This window comes from Odontesthes bonariensis, chromosome 2, assembly GCF_027942865.1.
Source record: "Odontesthes bonariensis isolate fOdoBon6 chromosome 2, fOdoBon6.hap1, whole genome shotgun sequence".
In the NCBI taxonomy this organism is placed as follows: domain Eukaryota; kingdom Metazoa; phylum Chordata; class Actinopteri; order Atheriniformes; family Atherinopsidae; genus Odontesthes; species Odontesthes bonariensis.
Genome location: NC_134507.1, coordinates 43,481,737 through 43,503,665, shown reverse-complemented (window position 1 = coordinate 43,503,665; position 21,929 = coordinate 43,481,737). Strand labels below are relative to the sequence as shown.

Sequence of the window (21,929 nt, the reverse complement as noted above, 5' to 3'; positions counted from 1 at the left end):
CCAAGGCGGGGCACGCCCTGGACAGGTTGCCAGTCCATCGCAGGGTCACATAGATGAATTTCATCAAATTTAATGAAGAACTGAAGAACAACCCTGCAGCTAGAGATGACTTTCAAACTGTTATGCAGCATTAACCTGGGGTGAGGATGTGCTGTTTTGTTGACATCATCAATGGACGGTCTATGACATGTCATATGATCATTTATATGTTTGTTTAGTGGAAGTATGAATGCAGTCTTAATCACTTTGTCACTCACAATTAGTATGAAGTAAAACACAAGTTATAGATGACATCTATGAAAAGTTTTGTGGGTTTAATTTGTTAATATAATACATTTTTGCATGTCAGACTAATGTAACTTTAAAAAATATAGTCACACATTAACGTTTTTGTTGGAGCACCTCTACTTTTTTCTTTAATATTACAGCACTGATTCACCATGGCATGGTTTCGATAAGCTTATGCAAGGTCACAGTATTTATTTCCATTCAGAGTTACATAAATAACATTTTTAGCCATTTTTATCATCCATTCAGTGATGATGGAAGAGCCACGCTGCTGTGTAAAGTAAAGTAAAATTTTGTAATTTGTGCGGCTATGTGTTTGTGTAGGTTTTTGAAATGTAAAAGATCCTATGGCATGAAAATAAATGGAGGCTTTTATGTATTTTTATAGGCTTTAGTGGACCCCTAATACTGTATCTGAGTTTTTTTTCCCAAAATTCTGCCTTGGTGCAGAATTACAGCCAGTCCCAAAAATGAGCTTTCCTTAGGATCCTCAGAATGAGCTGTTTAGTGGGGGTGTGGCCTTACTTACGCTCGTGGTACCTTGCGCAAATGTTTTGTGAATCGCTATGGCACGTAGATGGCACGGCAGCCCTATGCCGTAAAACTAGCGAAACCTGTTGAAATGAGCTTACTTTGACAATATGACGAACTAGTTACTGAACAACTCTCCTAACACAGTCAAACATCAAGAAAGTGCTACACAAGACACAGCAAAAAAGGCGTGCGTGAAGGGGAAAGCAGGAGTGAGGATTTTGACATTCTCAGCTGATTGCTCTGGTTTGCGAAGATGCACGTAGCGCTAGTCATTTCAATCAGGGGAAAGGCAGATATCGTGCGCGCCATAACACCAACAGCAGGACGGCTATCAAAACAACAAATAAGTACACAACACTCGCGTTACAGTAAATGAGGTGTCCACTCGCATACCTCATGCTATTTACCGTTACATTAGCGACAGTGACCGAGCTATTAGCTGCAGAGCTAACGACACAGACAGACTGACCGTTTTGACTCTGGAACCATGAATGAATCATTATCCTGATGAAATGCACTGAATTTGCGGATTCATTCTTCTTCAGGAAGCTTGAAGTTTTGGTCTAAAATGAGCGAACTAACCATCTCATGGGCATGCAAACACCTCCAACAGCAGTTGGCAGAGATAAGAGCTTGCAGATGCTATTAGCTGCATAGCTAACCGTTAGCTAACGTTAGCTGCTAACGATACAAACCCTTTCCTGTGTTAACAAGCTATGTAACCATGCGCGTCGAGAGACCTGGTCATTCGGGGCTTCAGCCCCGAATCTCCGGGCTTCAGCCCCGAATCTCTCTGGACTGACATAAAGAAAAATATGTATAATAATAAGAAGAAGAAGAACGAAGAAGAAGAAAAAGAAGGAGAGCTCCGTCACGGGACCAGACTACCGCGGCGCTGCTGTCATCATGCAACTTTGTAACCAGCTCAGACCGCAGGATTCTGAGGAGCGGTGAGGAGCGGTGAGGCGGTGCGGTGGCCGCCGCGCAAGTGAAAATATGCGATTCGTGCGAGTTCAAAAAATCCAACTTTGGTGAAATATTCGTGCCAGACAGCCTATCAGCGTTGAGATTCTGGACGACAGTGACGTGGAAACAGATGGACAGGCGCTGTCTGAACCATGCAGATGAGACTGCACATGGAAATTAGCTTCAAAGCTACAATCTGGTGCAGGTCATCTCTTTACTTTGTAATTAATGTACTTTGCACATGGTCCCTGACAAAATAAAATAAAAAAATTAAATCACCGCCTTCTCCAGGAGCACCCCAGGCCCACCAGGACCCAGCCCGACGACCCGCTCGGGAGGACCGGCGCCGCGATCTCTTGGCAGGACACCATGCCACAGGCGCCCCGCAGCTGAAACGGAGCCGCGGCCCAGCTGCGGAGCGCCTGCAGCCGGCGTCCCGCCGAGAGATCACGGTACCGATCCTCCCGAGCAGGCCACCAAACTGGGTCCCGGCGAGCCCGAAACACCGCTGGAAGCGGCCGCCACGGGAGGATCGGTACCGTGATCTCTCGGCGGGACGCCGGCTGCAGGCGCTCCGCAGCTGGGCCGCGGCTCCGTTTCAGCTGCGGGGCGCCTGTGGCATGGTGTCCTGCCCAGAGATCGCGGCGCCGGTCCTCCCGAGCGGGTCGTCGGGCTGGATCCTGGTGGGCCTGGGGTGCCGCTGGAGGCGGCCATCATCCAGACGGAACTCATGGAGGACCGGCGCCGCGATCTCTCGGCCCAGCTGCGGAGCGCCTGCAGCCGGCGTCCCGCCGAGAGATCACGGCACCGATCCTCCCGTGGCGGCCGCTCCCAGCGGTGTTTCGGGCTCGCCGGGACCCAGTTTGGTGGCCTGCTCGGGAGGATCGGTGCCGTGATCTCTCGGCGGGACGCCGGCTGCAGGCGCCGGTCCTCCCGAGCGGGTCGTCGGGCTGGGTCCTGGTGGGCCTGGGGTGCCGCTGGAGGCGGCCGTCATCCAGACGCAACTCCTGGAGAAGGCGATGAAATTATCCGAGCTGAATGCACCACCGGATGATGTCACTGATCCAGACACGACGGCGTGTGCGTTTCAGACGAATCTCGACTGCCACAGCAGGTACAAGGACGCGATCAGCCATGGATAGCCCCTTGAGCTATTTACTCGTTTTTTACTCGCGCGAAAGAGATGTTTGAGGCGATGGAATTTAATTTACACCTGCGGCAACGATCACGCGATGAAGGCGGTGCGAATATTCGCATTGCGTTTGGTGTGAACGCACCGTTAGGCTAACAAAGACACAATGTCAGCATTTGGATATATGGATCTCGGCATTTTATCAAAACATGAATGCCAACATTCACAGTTCGGCATTCAACATGTTAAGCAGCTGGTCATGAACTGTGTTAAATTTTCATTTTAACACCCCCTTTTTTTAAAAAAAATCCCGGGGGAAAACCCCCCTGACCCCTGTTAAAAATTATTTTCATGTCTGGGCTTCAGCCCCGAATGTTTGCTCAAGCTACAGACGCCCCTGTATGTAACTATACTGTACATACAGGAAAGCAACACAATAATAGAGCGTTAAATTACTTACTCGGGAATGAGATCCTTCCCCAAGTGAGAGACGAATGGAGCAGGAGATTGACAGGCGGATCGGTGCGGTGTCTGCAGTGGTCCCGTCGTAGTGAAAAATCAGCTGAGCCAGAAGGCGAAGCTCTCGATTTACCGGTCAATCTATGTTCCTACCCTCACCTATGGTCACGAGCTGTGGGTAGTGACCGAGAGAACGAGATCGCGAATACAAGCGGCTGAAATGAGTTTCCTCCGCAGGGTGTCTGGGCTCTCCCTTGGGCTCGGTATTAGCCCAAGTTCTGGAAACATTCGTCTGTTAAATATTTGGGGCACACATACACAAATCTCTTGGGTTCTGTCGTCACTTTCCCAGAAAAAAACAAAATCTGTCCACTGGCTCTTTAGAGGTTCTGATGCAGGAGCTCTAAACAGATTTTTTACGTACAGAGCGATGAGCTGGCCAAAGAGCTGTGGGCGGCAGAGTTCGCGTTAACCGACAATTGTCCGTCATTGACGGATTTTTTTCAGCTATGACGAAAAAATTTGAAGGCCGTCCGTCATTTTGACGGATTTGACCATTACCATTACCAATAATTAAAAAAAAACAACAATAAAACACACAATTGAAATCATAGGCAAGTTATGACATTTTTCTTACTCTACATAAGTTTCATTGCCGTCACCAACTTTCAATCTGAGCTGCAGCTTTGGTGTTCAGTGGGCCGATACATTGTAGCCAGCTGCGCGAGGATGTTCTGATAGCCGCCCGTCTGTAACTTTGACCACAGCCATGTGCTTTGACAGATGATGAATCATAAAAGTAGCCTACCGGTAACCTCACACCCGACCTGGTGGTGGCGAGCTCGTGCATATTAATTAGCAATTTATTAGCGATTGATTTGCTGTCATCACGTTCAGAAGCTCTTGTCGGCTTCTTATCGTTTCATTGGGAGACATGTTTCCCGACTTCAGAGCTTTGGCTGAAGTGGCGCTGGTCATTCCAGTCTCCAGCGTTGCAGCTGAGCGTGGGTTCACCCTTCAGAATAAAACTAAAACCTCAATGAGAAGTCGTCTGTCGGAGGCAAGGACGCAAAATTTAATGACAATCGCCTCGGCAGCAGTCTTAATTGATGCGTTCGATTACACACAAGCGAGCTCCCTATTCAAATCAATGCGGGCCAGAAGGAAGGTTTGAGCTACAACAGGTCAATTGCAGATTACCACTGCAACCATTCTAAGTGGACTGTTCATATTTCACTTCAATTGTTCTAAGTGGACTGTTCGTATTTTCACTACAATTTTCTTCGTTCGACTACGTTATAAAATAACATGTTCATATGCCCAACAGCCGCAATGTTTTTAGCAGCGAAAAAAACGAGTTCACAAGTGACCGAACGTCAATCTCTGAAGAAATGCATAAATAAAAAAAATATTAGATAATACACACTTGTTCTGTGAATTATTTTTCAAATGAAAATAAGTCAATAAAACACGAGTTATTATAAGCATTAGGACATAGCCTGTATATTAGCCTACCATTTAAAAGCCTGTAGCCTATATTACCATTTAAAATAAAATGACGGATAATAATGGACAATGACGGAATTTTTACGACCCTGTCCGTCAAAATGACGGACAATGGAAAAAGTCTAGCGGAACCACTGGTGGGCGGGGAAAGGCAGTTTATGGGCTCTGGGGGGAAACAACCTCCACGTCATAAGCGGCGGCTTTCCCGATCAGGCCATCTGCATGGTCACATTTCCAAAGGCAGAGAATAATTTCCAGTGCATGGTTTAGGTCTATCGTCATTTTTAGCCACTGGGGGACCGCAGGCAGGCTAGAGGAACTCATATTAATGTTAAACAACCTTAAAAAGTGAAAATTTCATGCCATGGGACCTTTAAAGGAAACGGCAGAATTTTCCGTAGCATATTTTCAAAGCTCAAGTTACAAATGTTTTGTCACAGCAGTCCAAAACCCAATACATTAAAGTTACCACAAATAAAGTTAAGACCAAAAGTTGAAAACGGTGACTCATGATAGACAAATAACAGGCTATTCTCACTGTTCATTCCGATTTATTTTCAGTCTTTTGACAAATATTTAGGCACTTGCTATGTATTGTCACGGATTGTTATCTTGAAATGGAAAATGGTTAAATGTGGTGTTTATAGGCCTCCGTTGGTTTTATTGCAGCATATAAATGGAATCGTTGGTAACTGCTAGTCTGGGATTTCCTTTTTATCTTTCTATATAAAGATTAGTTAGCTGTAATTAATTCCTGAATTAAGTTGATTACATCTGTTAGCTGTTCTGATTATAGAGAATTTCAAAAGCATCTCTGTTTTTTGGCATTTTGTTGAGGAAGCCTGATGTTAAACCTTTACTATGACTCAGTTTTTGCACAAAGCCTGAGCTGTAAAGCCAAAAAGGTGATATTTTTTTCTTTTTGCAAGTGTCAGAGAGGTAAGCTTGGACTAAAAGCCTCTCAGAAAACGCGAAGGAAATGACTTAATGGAGCTCAGGCCATTGGAGAAATAAGCAGAGTGCATGCAACATGTGATAAAACCCTTGTCCTAAAAACATCTAACCACCCAGTTCTCTAATTTTGTTGTTGCAGAGTAGTTCGCCTTTTTCTTTGATCAAACACATTATCAAGAAGCAGTGGTCCATCCTGATGATGAGGCAACAATTTAGAGGCAAATAATAATCTCTGGGAACTACTGAAAAAACTTTTGATGAGCTTCTCAAACATTTTTTGTGCTACTTATGTGTTACACTCTGCTGGTGGCTTGTGTTTTCCCCCCTTTTTTATTTACAGCTTTTCTAGGAAAGAAACATTTACAGCAGGTAAGTTACAGCTGTAGTTGGACAGACTTTTGAACCAAAAAACATAGATGTATATATATAATTTGTGTGTCTGTGTGTGTGTATATGTATGTGTATATATATATATATACATACACACACACAATATAATCTACTGCAGAAAAATTGTTGAGAAGCTGGGTCACGTGAGATGTGTTTTGCCCATTTGAGTTGAATTGCAAAACCATTATGAAATTCACTTCTCTTTTGATAGGTCTGTGACTCTGATTTTATGCCAAACTACATTAATAGTCTAACAACTGATTTTAGGAATGTCACTTTCTGTCATTTAGCATACACCTATGGTGACCTTCTTCAAGGAAGTGGTTAAATAGTATTTTCAAGTCAATTTTATTTGTTTCACACATTTCATGTAAAAAAAACAATTCAAAGTGCCTTTCATAAAATAAAAGCATTGCAGCGGGGAGTGGAAGAAGCATTGAAAATGCGTAAAAGAATATAAAGGGAAACAAATAAAATAATTAAAATGATTAAAACAGTCCAGATAAATTAAAAGATACCGTGCAGATTTCATGCATAGACACATGAGAAAAGAAATGTTTTTAACCTGGATTTAAAAATGTCTCCATTTGGTGAAAGTTTAATCTCCACTGGCAGTTTGTTCCACTTGTTTGCAGCATAACAGCTAAATGCTGCTTCTCCATGTTTAGTCTGGACTCTGGACTGGACTAGCTGACCTGAGTCCTTGGATCTAAGAGCTCTGCTGGGTTTATATTCTCTGAACATATCACAGATGTATTTTGGCCCTAAACCGTTCTGGGATTTGTAAACCATCAGCAGACTTTTAAAATCTATTCTGTGACTGACTGGAAGCCAGTGTAAAGATTTTAAAGCTGCTGTGATGTGTTCAGATCTCTTTGTCCTGGTTAAAACTCTAGCAGCAGCGTTCTGAATGAGCTGCAGATGTTTAATGCTCTCTTTGGGAAGTCCAGTTAAAAGAGCGTTACAGTAATGGAGTCTGCTGGAGATGAATGCATGGATGAGTTTCTCCTGGTGTTTTTGGGAGAGGAAACCTTTAATTCTGTTGATGTTTCTGAGGTGGTAAAAAGCTGCCTTGGTGACAGCTTTGATGTGGCTGCTGAAAGTCAGATCTGAGTCTATCAACACTCCGAGGTTACCAACTTGGTCAGTGATTGTAAGGTCCTGAGTCTCAAGATATTTACCAACGCTGACCCTCTTCTCTTTGCTACCAAACAGAATGATCTCAGTTTTGTCTTCATTTAATTGTAGAAAATTCTCTCTCATCCAGGTGTTTACTTCCTCCAGACACTGACACAGTACGTCTGCTGGGCTGCAGTCGTCCGGTGACAGAGACACATAAAGTTGTGTATCGTCTGCATAACTGTGATAATTGATGTTAAAATTCTGCAATATCTGACCCAAAGGGAGCATATACAAGTTAAACAGAAGAGGTCCAAGAATTGACCCCTGGGGGACTCCACAAATCATGGCCACTCGCTCAAATTCATAGCTGCCAATTGTAACAAAATAACTCCGGCCTTCTAAGTAGGACCTGAACCAGTTAAGGACCGCTCCAGAAAGTCCAACCCAGTTTTCCAGCCTGTGCAACAGGATTCTGTGATCTACAGTATCAAACGCAGCGCTGAGGTCCAACAGAACCAGGACTGAAACATTACCAGAATCAGTATTCAACCTGATGTCGTTTAACACTTTTACCAGAGCTGTTTCAGTGCTGTGATGACGTCTGAAACCTGATTGAAAGTTATCAAGACTTCCACTTTCATTCAGAAAGTTGTTGAGCTGGTTAAATACAACTTTCTCAATAATCTTAGATATAAAAGAGAGATTAGAGACAGGTCTGTAGTTGTTCATCATAGAGGCGTCTAGAGTTCTCTTCTTTTGGAGTGGCTTAATGGCAGCTGTCTTTAGTGACTTGGGAAAAATGCCTGATGCCAGTGAGCTGTTAACTATTCGTAGGAGATCACTTTCTACTGAGGTAAAAACAGTTTTTCAAAAGTCGGATGGTATTATGTCCAGAGTACAAGTGGTTGATTTCAGCTGCCGAACTGTTTCCTCTAGGATTTTTAAATTAACAATATTAAATTGTAACATAACGTCAGAGTTATTTCTTGGTTTTAGACACAGATTAGTTTTCTTGTTTGTCTGTGTGGCGTGAATGTTTTGTCTAATTGTTTTGATTTTTTTTTGGCTAAAAAAGTTGGCAAATTCGTTGCATTTCTCAGTGGAGAGGAGGTCTGGGTTTGACTGTTTAGGAGGATTTGTGAGTTTTTCAACCATAGCAAACAGAGTTGGAGAATTGTTGAAATGCAGCTGTCTGGCCTTGCACAGCTCATTGTTATAACTACGCAGGCTTTCTTTGTACAGCTTGTAGTGAATCTGAAGCTTTGTTTTCCTCCACTTACGTTCAGCTTTCCTGCATTCTCTTTTCAGGTGGTGTTTCTCCATGGTGTTTTCTGCTTGCTCAAGTTTCTTATCGGTGCAACAGCTTCCATTACATTCAAAATTTTCAAGTTGAAATGATCCAGCAGTCCGTCAACCGACTGCGCTGATTGTTGGTAACATAGCTATGGCCTCCCTAAACTGTGCACTTGTGTTCTCATTAATGTACCTCTTCTTAACTGAGACGCTGGTTGTTTGAACATTCTGAGTGATCAATAAATCGAATGAAATACAAAAATGGTCAGACAAGGCCAAATCAATAACCCCAACAGAAGAAATATCAACACCTTTAGAAATGAGCAGGTCCAGAATGTGACCTCGAAGGTGGGTAGGTTCTGTTACATGTTGCCACAAACCAAACATGTCCAGCACAGAAGAAAATTCTTTGGCTAAACCATCCGTCATATTATCTATGTGAATGTTAAAATCCCTGGTCAAGATAAAATGGTTAAAATCAGTTGAGATAACAGACAATAATTCAGAAAATTCATCAATAAAACTTGCACGGTATCCTGGAGATCTGTAAATGATTAAGAACAGGATTTTAGGAACACCCTTTAAAATAAAACTAAGATATTCAATAGAAGTGAAATTGCCAAATGAGATCTCTTTACACTGGAATGTATCTTTAAATAAGGCAGCTTCACCACCACCTTTCCTCCCATTTCGGCATTTATCCATAAAACTAAAACTTGTCCATTGGTCGAATTGCAATTGTCAGATTGAAGTCCTTAGAATAGAATCTGTTGCACTTCCATTGCAACATTTGGTCAAATTTAAGTCAACCATAACACCCACACGTAAATCAGACTGAATTTATAAACTTATAAACTTTATTACAGGCTCAAAGCCCACAATGGAAAGATAACAGTACATACATCATTAATACAATACATTACACATTCATATATACATATACTAAAAAAGGGGAGCTAATGAAGGCACTCATACCAGTGTTCCCAGATCATAGACATGTACCTTACAGAGCTACGACTCGGATCAACTAATTGTGCAATAAGCTCATTTGTTGCACGGTCAAGCCTGCTCATGAACTTAAAAGTAAGATTTCTCAGCAGTGCCATGAAAGTAGTAAGACCTAGATTGCAGAATAAACCACTTGCTCTAGTACTCCTTGGTTTCTTTAGGAGAATCCTGAGACAATCATTATAAGCTACCTTCAGTTTCAGCAGTCATGATGACATCTTACTATTGAGAAATGTAGCTAAAATCATTATTGAAAATATAATTCAAGCAAGTTCATGTTCCTGTATTGTACTTGTCCTTTTATCTAGTGTATGTTAAATGTGAATACATCAAGAGGTCTCTGAGAGGCTGAGTCCTCACCACAGCAAGCTCATGTTTAACTCCCCAGGCTATTTACTGCCCATCACTCCCCCTTTTTCTTCCTGTTTCCCCTCTTTTGTCAGGCAGCGAGCTGAAAAAAATCTTCAAAAAGAAAAGGAAGGTTATGTCTCTCATATTGACCGTGTGGTGTCCCTTTTTGATCAAGGGTTATGGACAAACTACAGTAGATTGTGTACCTTTTCACGAGATGGAATGTATCCTCTGTTAGACTCTTGAACTGTAGATTACAGTTAGTATTTTGCTTTGAACTTGCTATATCCTTTTAGATAACAAACCATAGCCTGACTTCAAAATGCAGGAAATCACAAAGACTTTGTTTAGTATGGCCAGTTGCCAGGCATCGGTCTGTAAGATCACTGTGTTAAGGTGATTTTCACTACTGTATTGATTTGATAGAACTCTGAGAGAAGCAGCTATTGAAGAGCCATGCTGAACAGAGCAGGAAAATAAACAAATAAAGAGATTTCGCATCAGAACTAGTTTTTTTTTTTTTTTTTTCTTTTAAGAGGCCTTTGTCTCTCTCATGTCAAATGCGACAAAAGCTATTAGCCCATGAAATGGCTTGTCTTTGTTTTAGTGGTGCATTCTGTCATTTAGTGCTATGAAAAGACAAGGAGCAAGGCACTATACTTCTTTGTGAAGATTTAATTATTGGTAATAATGTAGTCACGATAAACAAATGCCTCATCTGTCACTATGAAAGTAATTTCTATAAAATCAATGTTATTTTTGAAACGCTTCTATAATCCACATACTAATTAGGCTTAAGCAGCTAGCTTGTCACTAGAAAAAAAAAAGACTCCCGTGGGTGTTTGCCATTCTTTTCATGAAAAGACATTAAAATGTAGGCTAAGGATTTGACACAATTTCGGTCTGTTGAGTGAAGAGAAACCAGAACTTGTGAATGGCTCATGAGTCTCACAAACTGCTCATATTAAGTTCCTGACATTCTTCATCACAGCGATTGGCGGGTCATTTTACATTTTGGAGAAGTAAGAGTGTATTGTGTAACACAAGTAATTCCCACTTGAACTGTTTAACTTTACTGATTCTGGGCTCTTGACTGAAGAATTATGCTACTGTTAATTGATTCCCTCAGTAAAATTGATCTGAGACCGATGAAGGGAAATGTCTGTCTGGTTCAGCCTGGTTGTTCCTGACTAATAATTTAGCAACAGTACACATGTATTAATCGGTCTTTAGCTTTAATTTTTCTTTTGTAATGCATCACAGTCTCGTGATTCTTTGAAGTCGAACTATTGTTCTTTTTATTTGTCATTATTTTGTGTTTATAAGTCAAAGCCATGTATTATTTTGATATTTCAATATGAAGTTCCGATGTCATTATTTTGTGGTCTAAACTGACTTGAAAAACAAATGTATATCTTGGAAAGATGAGCATATCGGGACATTTTGAACGTATAACTTATAATTTTTTTGTATGTATTCAAATTTATGTCAAATTCTTTATTTAGTTTATCTATATATATAATGCTTGTTATTTATTACTTTATTTGTTACTTTATAATGTTGTGTTCATACATGTGCTGCCTGTAACCTTGGTAATCATGGGACAGTATCACCGACTTTTTCCACCGATGTCTTAAGAATAACCTGGCCAAGTTTGGAGCTGTTACCATTAAATCTGTAGGAGGAGTTCAATAAAATACGAGGTGTGGAAAAAAAAAAGATGTTTCCAACCACCAGCAGGTGGCGATAAAGGTGCATGTCACTATGATAATATGTACGCGTTCAGGCTAGGTCCAGCATTCACCGTATGAAGTTTGGGACAGATTGGATAATGTTTGTGGGAGTTATAAGCGACTTCATTTTTTGTGGCAAATGATGGCGAGTCATCGAACTTTGAGAAGTCACCACGCCCTTTAAGTTTTGAAAAAGCTTTCCCCCCATTTCTTAAGAGTAACCTGGCCAAGTTTGAAGTCTGTAGCATTAAATCTGTAGGACAAGTTCGATCACATGCAAGGCGTGGAATCGGGCAAAAATGGCACCAAAACGCACCTTCGTCAGGGTGGACGTGTGTGCCAAGTTTCATGACCTTGTGATGATGATAAGGCTTTCAAATCATAAACGGCATCACACGATTTTCACCGCCTGGCCACGCCCACACCGTTCATAGTTTGGAAAAGTTTCTCAACAAATTTTTTCCCCCATGTCTTAAGAGTAACCTGGCCAAGTTTGGAACTGTTACCATTAAATCTGTAGGATGAGTTTGTTCAAATGTGAGGTGTGGAAAAAAAACAAGACGTTCCAGCCCCCAGCACGTGGCGCTATAGGTGGAGGTCACTATGATAATATGTGCGCATTCAGGCTGGGTCCAGCATTCACCTATGAAGTTTAGGACAGATTGAATAATGTATGTGGGAGTTATAAGCGACTTCATTTTTTGGGGCGAGTGATGGCGAGTCATCCAACTTTGAGGCGTCGCCACGGCCACACCCTTTAAGTTTTGAAAAAGTTGCCCAATGACCCCCCCCCCCCCAGGTTAAGAGTAACCTGGCCAAGTTTGAAGTCTGTAGCATGAAACCTGTAGGACAAGTTCGATCATATGCAAGGCGTGGAATCGGTCAAAAATGGCACAAAAACTCACTTTCCATCCAAAATGGCCGCCTTCCTGTGGACGTTGGTCCATGGCGGCAAGAGACTTTTTTGTGCGTCTGGGCATGATGAATGAGTGTACCGAATTTTGTTGTCCCACGCAAAACTAAGCCCAATGCGGGGACCATTTTTAAGCATTGTAGGGGGCGCTACAGAGCCAATGAGCGACTCCCAAAAATATAAAGTTTAGATTCTTTCATGCCGTCGACTTGCACGTGTTGCTTGCAAAATTTCATGAGTTTTCGAGCACCTTTTGCAAAGAATAAGAAAAAAGAAGAAGAATCCTTACAGATGCAATACGGTCCTTGCAGTTTTACTGCTCGGTCCCTAATTATAACAAGGCCATCTTATCATGGTGCTAGCTACCTCAAATGTGATGCTGTTATTTATTGCCTCCTGCTACAGTTTTTGTAGTCTTACAAGATAAGTTGTAGAATATAGAAGACCATTCCATTTCTTCAGCTAACTATATATCTGTGCATTACATTGCATTAGTGTTTCTTAATGTTTTTATTATCATCTTAATCTATAGAAAAATGTAGGCCATCTGATGTGCGGTATTTCCAACCAGCCAATGTTGATGGAAAGTATTTGTTTATGTGTAAATGATCCAATTTGGAATATTTCCAAAGTTCGTAAACTAAAGTTCACTTGGAACATTTTGGAAATTAACCAGGAATTTTACGCCCTTTTGCAACCCGAGCAACATACATTATCTTCTGAGGTTTATCATGACTTTGGGTGTGTTTTAGTGGGGGTGAGGGCTGGTAGGTTTTGGGCAGTTTGCTTTCCCATGACCGGTAGGACTGTGGGAATGCCTTGAAGTAGAGGATGAGATGTTACTGTGGGGCTATACATCACAGCAGCTACTGCTTTGTAGCGTTCATTGATTGTCAGAATGATGATGCGCTCCTATTTCCATCCCAACTTCGAATCCCCCCTCCTCCCTTTGAGCCCCCCCTCTTTCAACTGGGAAATTGAATTGTGTTGGAATGCTCTGAGCTTCTTTTCTTTGGCACTTGAATGGGCTCTTTAGTATTTCACACCAAGGTGTCCTTCAGGGTGTGAGGTCAGGCTACCAAAACAGCTTCTAGTGGTGGATTAGGACCAATTAACATCTTTGTACACAAAGGGCTCTGGCAGCTGAACAGGCTGCAGGGTGACCCACACTGCTGTTGCATGCCAAGCCAGGGAACTGCTGCACTTGAGCTGAAGTAGCAAAAGAGGGGTGGGGAAAGTTTTCCAAGCCTAATGGGAAATGTTGCTCCTTCACACCTCATGAACATATAGCCCTTTGAGCAGTCGTTACCTTGTGAAATTAGAGAGCAAACCATGCACTTAATTGTCACTTTGTTTATAAGAGGTTACCTTGAACTGTCCTGTCTTTTTTTCCCCCTTTAAGTTAAACAAGAGCTAGCTATTGAGAATGAGGAGTTGTCGTCATAGTACAGAGCCCCGCCTCTATCCGCCATGTTGGCAGGATGCTAGCGAGAAAACGCCATTCTCTCCGTTCGTTTACATTGTACGCGTGTGTTTTTAAATCAGTAAGTTTACACAGTGCGGAATTGCAAGAACACGCCTGGAAATCACTGCTGTGTGAAGGACTGTTCCAGTACCTCACATAATACGTTTGGGAAACAGGAAAAACGAAATACATTTTTTTAGGTTTCCTAAATGGATGCAGCATCAGGGAGAGCAGGTGTCTGACCTGACCTTTCGATTGCTTTGCGCTTGTAATAAGCTTGTCCCTGTAAGGTCCCTTTTCTTTCGCCTTATCTTTCTGCATTGCTTTGCTTTCTTTCTTTTTTTATTGTATTCGTCTCTGTTCTGCCGAAATGACAAATGCGGGAAGATATCTGGAATATATAGGCGCGCCTCCGTTAAGTTCAGATGGCGTTGCCCCTGGCAACCAATAGCGTCTCCTGCCAACATGGCCGACCGGCCGACAGGAGTCACGTGACTCCTCATTCTCAATATATAGGACTAGCATTAAGTTAAACCCTGTCTCTAAATAGGTGAATGCTGGAGGTTACCAATATAATTTTGACAGAAGTCCAGTCTTAATGTAATAGTTGTTATATTAATTCAGCAGATCCCCTGCCTGAGAATGCTATTACCAATAAGATAACAAGAATATTGGTTTTGCTTTGGGACAGGGCTTTCAGGAGCTCCTGTAGGAATCCAGTCGAAACATATATTCAATATTATCCAACAGTAATAGTTGGATACTATTGTAGTTTTATAGCTGTATGACACCACATAGGAAAACATAAAGATCAACAATAAAAATGATGAATAAAATGTGCTGGGAAAAGAGTTTTTTTTTTTTTTTTTTTTTTGTATATTCTATATATATATATCTATATATATATAGATATATATATTCTATTGTCAAAACGGCAAAATAAAAATTCAGTGAAATGTTATTAACTATTATTAAATTTGTTGTTTTAATCCGTAATATACAATAGATTTATTTTTTTTGCTTCCTGATTTTGATTGGCAATGACATAATATGGTTATATTTTCTTTTTTGATGCTGCATAAAAAAGGAACTGCTACATGTAGTGCTAGGCATTGGACCTGCAAACAATTCTTTCCCTTTTTCAGTTAGCTGAAAGTTTTACTCTTCAATCTACATGTTTCACATATTGAAATGATACAGCATTTTACTCCATTTATTTATTTATTTTTAAACTAAATCTGAATTTAGGATTTAGTGGTTTTATTTGATAGGTAGGCATTTTTACCTTGTTGAAAGTTTTCAATCCTGGTACCTATGCTTTGTAATCTAATGCAATCCATTAACCATTACCTTTAACTGAGGTTGACATTTTTTAGTTGTTGTGGACCCTTTAAACTATTTGATTTAGATTGTTGAGTTAGTTAACGAGCTCATAGTATATGTTGAGCTCATAATATAGTTTACCCCTTTATGTTTAATATTTAAGTATTTAGAACACATTGAGTTGCATTATCAACTTTTTCACAAATCAAAAAATTAAAGGTGTACATTTAGTTTGGTAATTGTCTATATTTTAAAATACTATTGCACCTTGTATCTGTGATTTTCCCCTGGCTTTTATCATCCTACTTGAGCCATCTTTTATTATGCCCCTTCAGCTGCCTCTGCCCTGCCAATCCCATGGCTACAACCCATCACAGCACACACACACACACACACACACACACACACACACACACACACACACACACACACACACACACACACACACACACACACACACACAGAAGGTCTGTCTTGCTATTAGGGGCTGAAATGCAGGTGTGTGTGGGACATGGCTGCAATACTGTAGCACATTGACATGTTATTTTGTTGGCCTATGGCTAATTAGCGGTATAGTGGATACACCCCACAAAGCTTTAGAGCTTTATGTTCGTACCAGTCTGCTCTAATTTCCCTGTGCCTTTGATATCAGCCCCAGGATTGATGGTTCTCAACATAAAGAGAAACGCCAGATCATGATAGAAAGTCGAGTGTAGTCGTGCCACCATGTTTGAATCCCCGCCACTACCTTTCTCCTGTCTCATGTTTTTTTTTTTTTTTTCTTGTTGTTAAACCTCATTTTCTGTACATCTGTAGAGGAGGGGAGCCACAGTTCCAAAGTCTTGGCAAACCATACTGGCTTTAGGTAGCTGTGTTGCTCCGTGACTCTCTTTTTCTGTTCTTGTGCTTTGTGGGCACTTTTTTAAAGAAAATTTTTTATGAAAATGAATTTTTTATTATTCTTTTTAAATCTAAAGTCACTGCCAACTCAGAAACTCGTGTACACAACCCTGTCACTTCCTGTCACTTTGTTTGGGCCCAGACTGAATGTACCATTCAGTGGGTTCTTTAGATTTGCATTTGAAAAGTATGTCACAACTCAGAGTATTATTGCCCAGCCTCCTCATCTTAATGTCCTCCCAACTTCACCTGTAGTTCATGCTACATGCTGTTCGAAAGTTGAAACTCTTTTGCTTGTGCGTTTATCTTGTTATAAATTCTCTAACAGCAGCCAACAGTTTACTTACAGTAACACTAGAGAATTTGTCAAATGTTTTGCTCTTTGGCTCCCCCTGAAGTTCCACGATTGAACATTACTGTCATCAAAACAAATCTGTGTGAGCACTGTAAATGTGTAGCCATACAAATGATTTTTTGTCATGTTGACGAAGCCACAAAGATGCCATCAAAAGCCCACAAAAATGGCAAGCGAAAACGATGTGGTGCGTGGCTGGAACTGCGGTTTCTCAGCGTCGGGGCGCTCTGTGGCCGTTGCAGGCCTGGAAATGTGCGGAACAAAAGTCAGTGTATCTCAGAAGCACATAGTTTTAGGGTTCACAAATTTCTCTAGTGTTGCACACAGCAGGACACTTGCTGATAATGCTCTACCAGAAGTCAACTAATATATCTGAATTCAAATCACAATTCTTTTTTTTTTTTTTTTTTTTTTTTACCGAATTGAAAGTTGGATAGAAAATGTTCGTTGAATACACTGCTCTCCCCCATAAGAAACTTGAATAACTTGATTTATAAGAAGCATATATCGGTAACGGCTCTTAACAAAAAACAAGATAATTAAACTGAGCTTCCGTTTCGTCAGTCTTGATGCCCTTGTTGCAGTGCTGTAACAGGGTTCACCATGAATTTCAGAAGCTTTTATATTATATCAGCTATACTAATCATTGATTCTAATCTGACCCTAGAAATGTGTTGTTTTAAGGCAGTTACGTTTTTGACAGCTGCAGTCTTTACCTTTGCATTTTTCTCTTGTTGGAACATCATCAGCATCTAAGCTCACAGTGCCAGATATATTGTACCATAACTGTTGAAGTGGAGCACTCTTCCATTAAGGTTTCTTGTATCTCGGCAAACGGCTCCGTGCACTACTGCCACCTTGTCGTGGTAGGAAGGCATCTTGACCACCTGCTCCTGAAAACAAAATGGCTCAATATCAAGACAATAGTGGCATAAAGTATTTGATTTCTTAGTTTTAATGATTATTCAAAATGTGTAAAATCATTGCCTGTCCCTAAAAGCAAACGGATATGACTGTACAACATGTTTTTCATCCCTGTTTTTTAATCCAAGTCCTTTAGGCCGGAGTATTCAGCCATACAGAGTCTCAGTCTAATACCAACATTTTCCGACAGCACGCTATAGAAAAATTCCCACCTCAGTTACATAAGAAATAGTGAAAAAAAAATTTTTCTTTTCCCATGAAGGTAACCATGTCAGGATATAATTGAACTTAATTACTATTAATACAGCCCCTATTCACAACAAAAGTAATCTCAGGGCAGTTTAAATTTAGGGAAATTAATTGAACTCCAAATGAGTCCAATTCATATAATGCCAGTTCATAAAAAGCTGCCCAGATGGGGAAACCAATGCATCGTATCAGAACTTCTCTTTTTTTCAATTCCGCATCCTGAGTGTGCACAAGGCAACACTGGATAGAAACGGACTCAGGAAGTGCGGCCATCTGCCTCAACCAGCTGGAGTTTGAGAGGACAGGAAAGAGGGGACAGTGAGCAACATAACCAGGCCAGGGACACCTGTCGGGAACGGGATAACCATGTTTAGAGTCATTTCAATCATCCATAACTATAAACTTTACCAAAAAGGAAAGTTTTAAGCCTGATCTTAAAGGTACAGAGGGTGTCTGCCTCTGGGAACCACAAGTAAACCTGCAGTTAAAGTGCTCTGTTGGGAAAATACAGAACTATGAGGTATTTAAGAAATGATTGAGTTTCATATGTAAGAAGAAGAATTTAAATTCTAATCTGGATTTTCCAGGGAGCCAATAAAAAGAAGCTTAAATTGGAGATATTCGATCTCTCCAGCGACCTCCAACTAATTCCCATCAGAACTCTCACTAGAGCGTTTTGGATCAGCTGAAGGCTTTTCAGAGATTTATTGAGATGGATCATAATTCTAATGAATATGACCTCATGCAGCCTAATTCAGTTTATTTAGTCCCAAAAACATGTTCAGACCTCTGTAATAGAATGATGTGATCGATCGCATCAAGTACAACACAGATCCAACAGGACAAGGCCAAAGGCCAAGAGAAGATCATTTACCAGTTCTGTTTCTGTGCCATGATGTGTTCTAGAACTTTTCTGATTATTTCTGTGCATGTGATTGCACAGTTGAGCTGCAAAATGATTGTACTTTAAAAAAAAATGTTTTAATGTACTTAAAATGGCTGAGGTGCACTTCCTTGCTCTAAGGCACAAATGAAAACATACCATAAAAGTGTTTAACATGGACAGATTTTGAGTTATTACATCTGAAGTCGCTGATTTTACTGAAGGCTCAGTGTGGCAATTGCAAGAACTTTTGGGGTGGACTTTATTTGCCTAATATACCAATAACATTAAAACTCAGTGGGGAAGCAACAGACCCAGGGCTGAAATAAGCTTTAGCTCTGGGGAAAAAAAGACCTGTGCCATTCATGTTCTGGGTGTCATTGGTCAAAATGCACCTATATCCTCATAGAGCACTTTTTAGTCATTACAGTTTTCTTTAGCCTATGCAGTGCCTTTTCTCTACAGCCTCTTGCACATGTATGTTGTGGCTTATTGGTGTAAAAATATGTCTTCATCAACCCACAGCTGTTCCTCCTCGGTAATTCACAAGTTCCAGATAGAGGGGGATCAGCCCCGCATGCGTGTGTGAAAGGTCACCTTGTGATTGAATGGACAACCTTATGAACAGTCTAGGTTGTAGGTATTCACTGCAGTGAGGACTGATGACTTTCAGCTGTTAAAGAAAATGGGAATATTGTCTGCATTGCATTTTACTGTCTCGACTCCTCAATTAACGTATTTCTCCTCTGTTTCAGCCTACTCCACTGTGTCTGGTGTAAATGGACCTTTGGTCATCCTGGATAATGTGAAGGTGAGGGATTGAAGAGGTTCTCTATTCCAAATTCTATGTGCCGAAATTAGTTCTCAGACTGCTTCTATTGATTATTTGATGTAAGTCTGTCACTTGGCATACCACAGAAGTTGGCGTAAATCAATATTAATATTGTGTTTGCTGGTATGCTCTTGGGTTAGTGATGTCATTGCTTTGTTTTTGTTTTTTTTAAAACACCATCTCTTATCTAAAAGTGTTAAAAAAAAAATGTTTTAACTAGTTCCCCAGATATGCTGAAATTGTTCATTTGACCCTGCCGGATGGCACCAAGAGGAGTGGGCAGGTCCTGGAAGTGATTGGCAGCAAAGCAGTTGTTCAGGTAAGAAATGGAGGCGGCAGGCTGACTGTTTGGAACCTGCACATATCATCTGACAAATCTCACAGCCATAAACAGCATCAGAACTCTGCACCTACTGTTTTCTTTGTCTTTTGTTACAATTATCTCATTTTCTTTTACCATAGTTTTTGACTGCTTAGTCTGTTCTGCTACAGTTGGATATTTGACACCTTAGTAGAACATTATCTCATACCTTCAGCAGCTAACAGACAGATGAGTAAATGCTTGTGCCTTTTACAACTTGACCCAGACTGGAATAACTCAACAGTTAACAGAGCACTTTCATTTTGTTCAGCATTCCTGTTTACGACTGTGGAATGTGTCTTCAGGAACTTTTAGAAAAAAAAAAATAGTTTTAATTCATCATTTCATTGTCTGCTTAGACTGACCATATTTCTTCTCTGAAAGTCAAAATGACTTATTAGTCACATGGGTTAAATGTTTGCAGCATTTGACCTTAACCCTAATCCCTGATAGGGGACATTTTTGTCCACTTGGGTGAACTTTCTCCGCTGATTTTACACTGTAGATAGTGATACTCATCATATTTGGTCCAGTTGTGCATTTTTGACTATTTTTTTCAAATTTCAAACACACATCAATGCAATTTTTCATTGTGTAGAAAAAAAACTCCTTCATTTCTGAAAAAGCCTAAAGGCTTAAAATTTGGGCTAAAAAGTTCAAATTGTCATCTAAAGCGTTAATTTTGAAAATTTGAAAATAATTGAAAACTTGGTAGTTATGATCAGAACTGAAGTGGAATAAAAGATTTATGAAAAAAAAAGTGGAAAAAAATATTAATATATGATGTTTTAGGTTGTTTAAAAGGGGACAAAAATGTCCCTTTTCAGAAAAAAGTTTTTTTTTTTAATCAGACAGCAAAAAAATTAAAAATCCCTAAAAATCAATGTTGTTGCTGATCATTGACATATCCCAGACCATAATTATCCCCCCTCAACAATTCCACTTTGCATTATATATATTGAAAATATAGCAGTTTTTGTGAGTTTGTTTTTACAGAAATTGGCGTTTACATCATATAAACCAGTATTTAAAGGGTTCAATTTTTGAAAATAATTGAAAACTTGGTAGTTATGATCAGAACTGAAGTGGAATAAAAGATGATAAAAAATATTAACATATGATGTTTTTAGGTCGTTTTAAAAGGGGACAAAAATGTCCCTTTTCAGAAATTAAGTTGTTTTAAACTTTTTTTTTTTTTTTTTTTTTTAAAGGAAAACTGCAAAAGAAGAAACCTCTTGAGTGAACTGAAAATATTTGTTTTGCAAGGCTTTTTGAATGCAATATTTCATAGATGCATGAAAAACTGTAAACGTCTGTTAAAGGGGAAAACATCTCAGGGGTGAGGCAGAGGTAGTTAGTAAAAAGAGCGATTTTATTAAAAACATAGATGACCAGGATTTTACATTCACAATTTGTTATTTTACTTTAGAAGTGATATTTTTCTTATCAAATGTTACAAATCTAATTACATTGAAAAACAGCATTTTCATTCATTGATTTGAGATTGCACCTCTATATCTTCTGAATTGTTTTTAGAAACACTAAAAATATCAACGCATGAAACGAAATGACTTCAAACCCACTCCTTCTGCTCTAATCTGCATTTTGATTCCTAAAAGTTTTCTGCTTTAACATATATGTACTGCTTCTGTGAGCGGGAAGATAAACTGTGGAGAGTGGATGTGTTTGTCTTTTATTAGCTGCTTTATCTTTTTGTCTGTGTTAATTCAGGTGTTTGAGGGCACATCAGGAATTGATGCAAAGAAGACGGCCTGCGAGTTCACCGGGGATATTCTCCGTACCCCTGTGTCTGAGGACATGCTGGGTATGATCAGCTGATCAACATGACGTGTCCTTATTTACTCACTGAAGAATGATGCAAATAAAGCTTCAGACTCCACAGTTTAGGCTTAGTTTGCAGTTGCAGAGTTATCCTTTCACAATCTATTTAATACAATTTCAAAGCGTTTGGAGTTCAAATGAATCCC

General features: G+C 40.2%; 1 protein-coding gene across 1 annotated transcript in view; it reads left to right on the top strand.

Moving 5' to 3' along the window:
• The window catches only part of atp6v1ba (ATPase, H+ transporting, lysosomal, V1 subunit B, member a), a 46,241-nt gene that overhangs the window by 1,927 nt on the left and 22,385 nt on the right, over window positions 1–21,929 (top strand). The window contains exons 2-4 of the mRNA XM_075482055.1: window positions 19,504–19,559; window positions 19,801–19,899; window positions 21,673–21,766. Of these exons, the coding sequence (XP_075338170.1) occupies window positions 19,504–19,559; window positions 19,801–19,899; window positions 21,673–21,766 (249 nt within the window). The remainder of the gene's footprint in view (window positions 1–19,503; window positions 19,560–19,800; window positions 19,900–21,672; window positions 21,767–21,929) is intronic.